General features: G+C 39.5%; 2 protein-coding genes across 2 annotated transcripts; one reads left to right on the top strand and one right to left on the bottom strand.

The window, feature by feature from the left end:
- Positions 1-331: 331 nt before the first annotated feature.
- On the top strand, positions 332-4,849 carry LOC118062603 (transcription factor Pur-alpha 1). The gene is made up of 5 exons (XM_035076428.2): positions 332-977; positions 1,095-1,142; positions 3,633-3,773; positions 3,884-4,123; positions 4,318-4,849. Exons 1-5 carry the CDS (start codon positions 672-674, stop codon positions 4,468-4,470), a joined length of 888 nt encoding a protein of 295 aa, XP_034932319.1. The 5' UTR covers positions 332-671; the 3' UTR covers positions 4,471-4,849.
- Positions 4,850-5,049: 200 nt separating this feature from the next.
- Positions 5,050-7,492, bottom strand: LOC118062593 (L-ascorbate oxidase homolog). The gene is made up of 2 exons (XM_035076410.2): positions 6,132-7,492; positions 5,050-6,011 (listed from the first exon to the last, which is right to left on the bottom strand). Exons 1-2 carry the CDS (start codon positions 7,490-7,492, stop codon positions 5,711-5,713), a joined length of 1,662 nt encoding a protein of 553 aa, XP_034932301.1. The 3' UTR covers positions 5,050-5,710.
- Between the last annotated feature and the right edge of the window lie 3,595 nt (positions 7,493-11,087).

Below are 11,087 nucleotides of genomic sequence, written 5' to 3' on the forward strand. Positions count from 1 at the left end.
GAGGGTAGTAGTGGCCAAGTTGCTATTAACACTTTTGTACTAGGACTACAGGAGCAGTGGTCCAGTGAGTTCAAAGAGAACGGGGCAAAGCGCGCTCCTCTCCAGCTTCAACACCAGTAACTTAACTCCAACTCCAAACAACAGGTTAAAAAGGAACACAAGAAGCCTCCTGGTTCTGTTTCGTTCAAAAGAATTTTCACTCATTGAAGAGGGAGGAGGCTTCATTTCATTACACTTCGCAGAGGGGGAGAGAGAGAGAGAGAGAGAGAGAGACAGAGTTTACTTTACTAGACTAGTTGTGTTTTATTGTAGGGGGATTTTACTTCTATTTTTTAATAATAAAAATTAAAGAAAAGAAGGAAAAATAGACCCGAGTCAATGGCATGGTGGTTCGTTCGTTATCCCTCCTGGCTACTCCTGCTTAGCTTAGCTTCTCCTCTCCTCCTTTCTCTCCAAACCCTAAACTAAAATCCTATCACGACATCCATATCATCCCTCCTAAACCCCTTCTTCTACTACTCAAATACTTGCTGCTGCTGCCGCTCCTCCTGTCAATAGGAGCGTGCCGCGGTCTCTCATTATCTTTCAGATCTACCCCCTCCTCCATCGCTCTTCTTCTTTCTTTAATCTGTGAAAACTACTTAATTCCGTATTACCATCTAGTAGATTAGATGGAGGGGAATTCTGGCGGAGTTGGTGGTGGAGCAAGTGGCAGTGGAGGAGGAGGAGGAGGAGGGAATGATGTAGAGCTCATGTGCAAGACTCTACAAGTGGAACACAAGCTTTTCTATTTCGATCTAAAAGAGAATCCACGGGGTCGTTACTTGAAGATATCAGAGAAGACTTCAGCCACCAGGTCCACCATCATCGTTCCCTTCTCCGGGATTTCCTGGTTCTTGGATCTCTTCAATTACTATGTTAATAATTCTGCTGATGATCAGGACCTCTTCAGCAAGGAATTGCAGCTCGACACCAAGGCATTTCTTTTTTCCTTTAATTCTCTCTCCCTCTTCATTAGAACTATCACTGATCAGCAATAGCATTACCATTCATTCCAATTAATTGATTAATCAATTCCCATTACTGACCGGCAGGTTTTCTACTTTGACATTGGCGAAAACAGAAGGGGCCGCTTCTTGAAGGTAAAATGCTATGCTTCTTATTTCTTGTTGTTAAGCAGACAAAACAACAAGATTTTATGGTCTGTGACAGGGTTTAGGGTTTAGAGAAGATTGTGTTTTTGCTTTGTACTTCTGTTTATCTATCCTAATATTGGATTGAGATGGCTTGCAAATTGCTAACCTCATATTTCTATGAAATATCACTCTTGCACTCAGTGGGCTCTTCTTCTTAGCAGTTGCTGAGCCTAATACTCTTTTCACTCTTGTCATCTTGCGGAAATCTACATGCATAGGATAGTAATAGGTTAAGCATTTCTTCCTTCACCACGCCACAATCCAACAAGAGTATTTAAAGGCACTTCCTTAACCAATGTTCCTAAATTCCGGAGGATGCTTTTATTTCCCTTCTTTGGGTTGCCTCTAGCTTGTTAATTTGGAGGAAAACTCATTCTCAAATTAATTTTGTATATTCCCCATTTTCTAATAAAAATTTTGCTTTTTTCCCATCAAATAACGAGTCCTATACAAGAGTGAAATTTTCTTTTATTACTTTCATTTTGCTCAACTCTTTAAGTTCTATTCTGAGATTAGACAGAAGAGGGCAGACCTCAAAAGAGTTTGTTTTTCAATTTCTCTCTTAAATCTTCTTACTTATCATTCTGGATTATTGTTCTTTATTTGTTTTCTTCTGGTTAGTTGTTGTTACCCTCTAAGTCAGTTTACAAATGCAGTTGTTAATAAAATAATGTAAATGACATGCTATAGGTTAATACTAGTACGAAACAGAGTCAGTCTTTACTTGTTATTGTCCTGTGGATCGGTTATCAATGCTTTTGAAGAGTCAATTTTCTAGATCATCTTCTTTATCCCTTCATGATCTCCATTGTTTTCCTACTGAACAGTGAGGTAACTGGCCAATGATTAAGGCTTGATGATGCAACCTAAGGGCATTCACTCACCACCTCCACCGTGCTAGTCCCAATAGAATTTAAATGTATGTAAAAGAAGGGTAGAACTGATGGCTGGTAATTCCCCAAAGCATTTTGTTTATCTTAGTTAGATCAAACAGGAATAAGAGCAATTTTGAGGATGTTGTCCTTGAAACTAACACTAAGCTAGGTGCTGTCTTTGAGAAACTGTTAAGAACATGTATAGCGGAATCAATAGAAAGCAGAGGAACTGGTAATACATGGTGATTATTGTATCTTTGCACTTGAAGCTAAATGCCCAGCCTCCAATCTCTTAGGCAAGTTTTCCACTAAAACTATAAGGGCAATTTGGCAGGATATTAACAATCCTCGCAGAGTATAGGATTTCATGCTACCAGGCATCAAGTGGTGACAGGTTTTTTTATGAAAGGCTTTGGCTACCGATGGGATCTTAAGTTTTCCAGATTGTAGTATGATCTTATTAAGAATTTTTAGCAAAATGCCTGCTTTGTTCATGTCCCAGTTTTGGATGTATCAACAAAAGTCACATCTAGATATGTCCAAACACTGGTCATCCTAAATCAGTTCTCCTGAACCTGGACGCACTATCAGGAAGAGAGTTTTTAGCTGCAATTGCCTTTATTTGAGTTCTCTGAGCATTACTCTATTAACTATACAATGACTATAGTTTGCAAGCAGCCAACTCTTTTTAAGAAACCCACATTCTTTTGTGCAGTGCTTGATGTGCACATACCTTCCAAAGTCAATTAATGAAAGAGAGCTGTCTGAGTTGTCTTTCCAGTCTATAATGGCTCTAGAATCTAATTTGAACTTGCAACTTATAAGACCCTTTTAGGCAATTCGTGACCACTGCATCATATCCCTATCCCATGGGATGGTCAGAATTTTACCAGAGGGACTCCTTTGCTTGTCCTGAAAATCCACTCTTATGAAAAGTCGCTTTTAAGAAGTTGCATATTTTACCAATTTACTCACACATTCAGCTTCAAAACCTTTCTTTCTGTCATTCTGTAATTTATTTTATATGCCCCTTATTTCCTGGAGACTTTGTTGATGCTACGAAGTCAAAATATGGTTCAGGTCTGGTTTATATAAACCTCCTAACTTGTTCAATGTAGTTTTGCGTACTGAGAAAACTTCATAGGAAGTAAAGGAGCATAATAAAGAAAATGGAAGAAGAGATAAAGGCATATTTATGTTTCAATGAAATAGGAGAAGACAAAGTGTTAAGAAAAAAAATGTAATAACATCTTGAAATATTTTCTGATCTTCACTAACATCCACTTATTCTTGCAAAATTTCTGGGGAAGTTATACATAGTCTGCTTAGGTTTTAAATTACCTTTTAGCAGATGTAATTTGCATGCAAAAGAATGATTGAACATATGCAAGGGTGACAGAGCAGCAGATGTAATCTTTCAACTTTCAGGCATTATGCATGCTGTTGCTTTGAGAGAAAACGAAAGGAAATCTACGTTCTTTGTGTAATTTGTTTTCCCATCTTCAGGGCCCTATTCAACTTGCTACAATGCGTTCACTTCTCTAATAGATATATCTTGCAGGTGTCTGAAGCTTCTGTCAGTAGAAACCGAAGTACTATTATTGTTCCTGCTGGAAGTTCACGGGATGAAGGGTGGGCAGCGTTTAGAAATATTTTGGCTGAGATCAATGAAGCATCAAGACTTTTTATGCTGCCCAATCAGGTGATGCAGTTTTTACATATGTTCCGCCAAAAAAAAAGCAACTTTCTAATTTATTAGAGGGGGTCTCACTTATGATTATTTCATCCATGTTTTTATGCCTGCCACAACAGCAAAGTTCTGAAACTTCTGAGCGCCTAGTTGGACTTTCTGATGATGTAGGGGCTGGCTTCATATCTGGGCACAGTAGCCAATCTGTGACGACTTCTGAACTGAATGTTGACAGGTCAGTTGAACTGCCCCCACAGGATGAAATTGGTAACGCGGTGTCAAAGGTAATCAGAGTTGATCAGAAAAGATTCTTCTTCGATCTTGGCAGCAACAACAGAGGTCATTTTCTGAGGATTTCAGAGGTGAGATTTTAAGAGAAGTTTCAATTATAGTCCAATAAGTCTTTCTTCCTTTTTTTTTTTTTTACTTCCGGAGGGGGGGGGGTGAAATCACCCCTTACAGAGCCAGGAAAGCTACGTATCCATGATTCTGTGTTCTGAAGTGAAGGCTTATGGTGTCCATTTGAAGTTGTGATGGAATGCTGTCGAAATTGCAGGTTGCAGGTAATGATAGGTCCTCAATAATTCTCCCACTTTCTGGGCTGAAGCAGTTTCATGAGATTGTGGGTCATTTTGTGGAGATAACCAAAGATCGAATTGAAGGAATGACAGGAGCAAATGTTCGGACTGTAGACCCTCTTCAAAGATGAATGTTCATTATTTGAAGGTTTGAAGAGGGGAAAAAAACGAATGGTGGAGACTATTGTGGGTCGGTGAAGAACCATTTCACTGTTTATTCTGTCAAGGGGTTGCTTTGCTGCAGCAAGCAGGTGTTTGGTTAGGGTGTGACTGTGGTCGGTCTGTTTTTCTGTTAGTTTCTTCTTCCCTTCCTTTCCTCATTTAAGTCTCAAAATAATCCGATTTATCTGTATGATGAACAGAAAAGTTTCGGAGATGCTTTACAGTATGTAGAGAATAACTGAAGAAACGAGTCAGATAATTGTAATTGTTAGTGTTTAGTTTGATAGTGTGGCACCGTTGTTACATTTTTCAATAAGGCTCATTGCAGATGTTATTGTCCAGTTTCAATTTAATGTCTCAGAGGCTGTAAAGATGGCCTGCAAAGTGATTGCAGAATTGTTAAGCTTCGATGATCAGTTCAACTATTACCACCATTTTCTGGGTGTGCATTATATATCACTACCGGTTTCCTGTTAGCGAAATTCTTTTCTTTTTTCTCTTCACTTCGTTTCTAGATGTACAAATAGTAGCCGCTTCAATAAGATTTTTTATCCTGGTCGTAGGAAATATTACCAAACAGGTAGCGTTTCCTCGCGCTTGGCGCTAATGGGTTGCTTGAAGGTATTATGTTGCCTTCAAATTTTATAATAAGATGAAAGTTTACTATGTAGTGCCTTGATTGAGTGATTAGTAAAATTATTACCAGCAATAAATAAATAAATAAATAACAATTTAATAGGTTGTAGTTTGAAGGAATGTAACTGCAAGGCCTTAAGGTAGCCATATAAATAATCCTGCCACGTTGCTGAAGTATAAAGATTTCTTAAATCTCTCAGTCAACTTTGGCTCTGAGTCTGTTTTCTGCTGCCCTGATGCTGTGCTCTCTTGTGCCTGGATCCAACTCTCTCCATCACTCGGCATCCACTCTATTCTAATATATCTAAAAGAACTTAATCCTCATCCATCGATTCATGTATAAAATATGACACAGCACAGCTCCCCTTCAATTGAAATAGGAAGAGCTGTGAAAACATATGCATGCAGCCACATAAATATATAGATTCAATGTTATTCTGCTTGTATGAAAGGGAGAAAGAACATAACATTTATTTGATGAATACAAAAGAAAGAAGAAGATAGTAATTTGGAAAAAGGTAACTTGAATAAATTGAAAAGGTTTAACACATGGAGGATGAGCCACTCTATATCTTAGATGCTGTAAGGTGCGGGTTTTGGCATGTCCTTGACGATGCCACACAGTAAGGAATTATCGGGAAGATTGTACTCGTCCCTGAGGGAGCGTGCAGGGGAAAGAACACTGGCATACAGCTGTTGTCCTAGATAAGCTCTTTCCCACATCTCTGACCTGATGTTCCACAATCCAGCATTGTCGAATGTCAAAAGGATGGCGGCCCAAGATTTGGGGTAGACCTGAACGGTTGTCCTACTCACTGCGTCAAGGAGATTGTACTGCTTTCTCTTTTCAGGGGTCCAAGTGCCTGGCTCCACGCTGTTATATATATATATATATATAGAGACCAGTTAGTTAGTTAGAGATCACAATAAAATAATTAAATATATACTGCATGTTCAATTAATCCATCCAGTTATCGAATAATGAATTACTTACGCGACTGCAAAGAAAGAATAACCATCTAAGTGATATGATTGCATGCTCTTCTCGTGGTTCTCAAAGATGATCTCAACGAAGTTACGGAAGGTGAGGTTAAGGACATTGGGCTGTGTGACAATCTTAGCATTAGCAACGTTGGCTTGTGGACTGTCCAGGATGGTGTCATACTTGAACACCTTGTCTGCGACCCCATAGTACTCAGCAAGTTTGAGTGGTGTTTCTGGATTAACGTGAGATACTCCATTGAGGGCATAGCGAAGCTTGCCACCTACTCTGCTAGCCGAATTTACGAGCTTAATGGTGCGGGTAATGTTGATGGAACCATAATGGTAGGAGCCTTGAGGGTTAGGCCTAGCAGCACTGGCTGTAAGGTTCCAGCGGAAGGAACGGAATTGATTGAGAGACCAAGCCCATCCAACTGGTGCCTCAGGGAGCTCAGGTGATGCTGGACCCTTGCCATTGGTGTAACGGATGATGCCCTTGCCGGTGAGAACCTGCTTATTGAATCGGGTGGAAGCCACCATGTAGTAGTCTTTGGGGTCTTGGTTGGCTGTCACGAGGACACTGAAGCATTGTCCAACATGGACATCGAGTGACTCGTACACGTTTTGCACCACATGGGATCCCTCCATCTCCACAAGCTTCATTGTATGGCCTTGGATCCTGAAATTGAGAGTATTCTTGAGCCCAGCATTGCAGATTCTGTACTTGTATGTCTTTCCGGGCTTCATTGTGAAGAGAGGCTCATCCTTGCCATCTCCCTTGGCGTTCTTGCCATTGACGAGGACACCATCAGGCCTTGCAAGAGTGCGACCGCTATCCAAGAGCTTCTGGAGAGCAGTGTGGCTCTTAGAGTACCAGTCATTGAGAATGACAGTGTAATCATCCTCGGGATCAGCATAAGGGACAGGGATGAGTAGACGACTATTGATGCGGAGGCCACCGAAACCACCAGTTGCACGGTGCATGCCTGTGGTTGGGTAGTAGATGTAGCTACCAATCTGGTCCTTAACCTGGAAGTGGTAGGTGTAATTGGTTCCAGGAAGGATGGGGCAGTTGGTACCAAGCACTCCATCTTGCCATGAATTCTTCCTCTGCTGGATGCCGCTCCATGTCAGAAGGAAGGGCTCGTCGAGGTTATTGAAGACATTAATGACAATGTTGTTATTACTGGTGGAGTTGATATTGGGTCCGGGGAACTGATTATTGATGAGAATCACCTGCTGGGGAACCCCCAAGGGAGAGAGGGTGCCGTAGGTGACGTTCCATGTGAAGAACAAGTAAGGGTCTTCACCCCGGACTCCCAACATTGTTCCTGCAGAGATGCAGAGCAAAACCAAAAACATCACCCCAGCCATCTCTCTGATATGTTTGTGTGCCTTTCGATCGGGTTGTATATATAAATATTAATATGAACCCTTTTCCTCTTTCTCCCTTTCACACAACTAATTAAATCTCAGTTTCTTCTGTCCCTGTCAATGGAAGAAGACAGATTTACCTTCTTCTACATCTTGAATGCTGCCCCTACCCTCGTCTTTTATACCATGCATGCACAAAAATTAACCACTAGACTCCCGCAAATTTCCTCCCTGGTCCCTTGCATCACTCCCTTCCTCACATTTCACAACAAGAAATTTGGATCTAAACCGAGTTTCATGCACTGCTTAATTTGCTATTTAGGGTATGGCAGAGCAATGCTTTTTTTTTTTTTTTTTTAAGTCAAAATACGTGGTAAAGTGTAGGTAATTCTAACCTCTAATTAAATTATACTAAAATTAAGATTTCTTCTCTCACTTTTAATGTTCAGATAATGTGTCCTGAGTTAGACATAGATAGCCCTTTGTAGTACAAGGAGAGAATGAGATGGTCAACCTCTCTCTCACCTCTAATGCGGGCGGTGTTTAATATGATCCCAGGAAAACTCTCCAGATCAATACGGTGCCTTTGCTATTTTGCAAAGGTATTTAATTAATGAAAAAAATTGTAATGCAATATTTTTTTCACCATTTTTGTTTCAATCACAACCAAATATGACCACTTTGGACAAAAACTTATATTTACGTTTGCCTAGATATATCCAGAGCAAGATTCAGTCGAATGTGATCCGCCATCATCAATTTTTACCAGATATTTAGCATTGAAAAACGTAGAAAGGTTTTTTTTATTTATAATTTCATCAAAAATTATAATTACCAGGTTTTTATTTATATTTTTATCTCTGGACTCGCTGTAGAAAGGCTTCCTTTTACGCTAAGCCCATTAAAGGCATTTCGTTCATGTTGATGAAGCTGGCCGAGAGTGATTTCCTAAAATTCGTGAGATATGTCATTTGCTGATTTTTTTATTTTTATTTTTATTTATTAATATAAATATTCGAGTCAGCTTGCATCTACCTCAACTAATTTCATGAATTTAAATTTAATAACCATATAAATCTCCAATGACTCTAAAATTTATGAGACTCAAATTTATAATTTTTAGGGAGCAAACTCAGGGTCTGACTAGTTAAACTACATCTCTAAGGATTATGAGTGTGTGAATAATGTTAACACCCCCTTTTACTTTAGCATATCTTTTAGAAGCACAATGATTTTTCTTCTCTCTTCAACCAAAATCATTTCAACACGCTAAAATAATTTTAAATTCCCTAAATTTCTAGGATTGTTAATTTAATCTAATTAATCTTTTAATTACATTATCCAAAAAAAATCCCAACAAGCGATAAGAGAATCTTAGTTAGCAAGCTAGAGACTTGCAATTAGTTTTCTTGGGTGAAGATGGATAAAAAATCAATGTAATCAAACACCATATTGTCCATTTATCTCTTCCATAAAATGTGTTACTATTAAAACTCAAATTCCAATATGTTTTAGTCAAAAAAGGAAATATTAAAGCATATATTGTTATTCGTTACAATGGACTTTATTTTATTAAAATAAAATTCTAGTTCTATGTTTAATTGCCTTTTTTTTTTTGGATAGAAATGAGGTAAAAACTAATGGAGTATTTCTTTGTCCATTTTAGCAAAGAAAGAAGCCATGAATGATTTTGGCTATGATTGAGTTTTGTGATAGGCTTCTTGTCATTTTTCAACCAAAAAGAGAGAGGAAGCAAAGGTAAAGAAGGGTGATTTTGTTAATAATTAAAAGAAAAGCTAAACCATGTAGGAGAATTACTATAAATTAGGTTACAGATTATAAAGTTTAATTATGTTCTTGCCCCTAATACAAAAACCATTCTAACTAGCCTATAGGAGCAAATTGATATTTTCATAGGGTTCTTTTCATCATTCTTCAATTATTGAGGAGCATCTTTATCATTTAATAAATTTTTTGTATAATGAATTTATTTTAGTACCTTTAAAAGCTATTTTAACTTAAATATGGCTAGGATCTTTGTGTTTTTATTTTTATTTTATTTTATTAAAACAGTGTAGTGACTTTATCACCTTTAAAAGGAAAGTTTTCAAGGCATCTTGTAGGAGCGAGTTTTTCATTTCATGGTGGTTGTTTAGCAATATTTATTTGGTCCTAGGGGTGATGTTGTCTTTTAACATATAAAAAAATGAAAAATTATTGATATATGCACAACACGCATCAATGCATCAGCCACTCCAAATGTTTCTTCATGTCATTAAATGCGTTTCGGCGTTCTCTTCTTTATCAGATAACACATGTATGATTATGATGTCTAGTTTGGTGTTCATTCAAAAATTTTCCCCTTCATTTCTCTCTTATGTGCCTTGGTTTTTGTGTTGCCCATGAAAAAAAAAAAACACTCTAGCTCTTGAACTTCTTTTCATTTTATATTCAATCCTTATTTTAATTGTTTTATTTGGAAAAATTATGTCAGTTTAATTTTAGCCTTATTGATTTTTAAATATCTTCAATTTGGTTCCTATTCTTTTGATTTTTTTTAGATGGTTTATAGATTTTTTTTTAATTTCATCCTTATTTTTTTTCCTTGCCCTTTTATCAAAGTTTTTTTTTTTTTTTTTTAATTTTATCCTTCAAAGGGTTTAGGGTTTAGGGTTTTAGGGTTTAGGGTTTAGGGTTTAGGGGTTAGGGGTTAGGGGTTAGGGGTTAGGGGTTTAGGGGTTTAGGGGTTTAGGGGTTAGGGGTTAGGGGTTTTAGGGTTTAGGGGTTCGGGGTTAGGGGTTTAGGGGGGGTTTAGGGGTTTAGGGGTTTGGGGTTTGGGGTTTGGGGTTTCGGGTTTTAGGGTTTAGGGTTTAGGGTTTTAGGGTTTAAGGGTTTAAGGGTATAGGGGTTTAGGGGTTTAGGGTTTGGGGTTTGGGGTTTGGGGTTTGGGGTTTGGGTTTGGGGTTTGGGGTTTGAGGTTTAGGGTTTGGGTTTGGGGTTTGGGTTTGGGTTTGGGTTTGGGGTTTGGGGTTTGGGGGTTTTGGGGTTGGGTTTGGGGTTTGGGGTTTGGGGTTTGGGTTTGGGGTTTCGGGTTTCGGGTTTGGGTTTGGGGTTCCGGGTTTAGGGTTTGGGGTTTGGGGTTTGGGGTTTGGGGTTTGGGGTTCAGGGTTGGGGGTTCAGGGTTCAGGGTTCAGGGTTCAGGGTTCAGGGTTCAGGGTTCAGGGTTCAGGGTTCAGGGTTCAGGGTTCAGGGTTCAGGGTTTAGGGTTTAGGGTTTTAGGGTTTAGGGTTTAGGGTTTAGGGTTTAGGGTTTAGGGTTTAGGGACCCCGAGGGTCGTGGCGTACCGGTAGAGAGCGCGCGCTCCGCATAAGCGGGGACGGGTTCGACGCTGGGCGCTGTATCCCCTCGTAAGAGCCTGGGTCAGCAGGAGGTTTCGTCCCCGTACTGGGCCTGGGCCTGCCCAGCGGCACGCGTTCTGGGTTCCGGGCGGGGGCCTTTCCCTTCTTTGACCCCGAGGGTCGTGGCGTACCGGTAGAGAGCGCGCGCTCCGCATAAGCGGGGACGGGTTCGACGCTGGGCGCTGTATCCCCTCGTA

The sequence above is a fragment of the Populus alba genome, chromosome 14 (assembly GCF_005239225.2).
Source record: "Populus alba chromosome 14, ASM523922v2, whole genome shotgun sequence".
Classification (NCBI taxonomy): Eukaryota; Viridiplantae; Streptophyta; class Magnoliopsida; order Malpighiales; family Salicaceae; genus Populus; species Populus alba.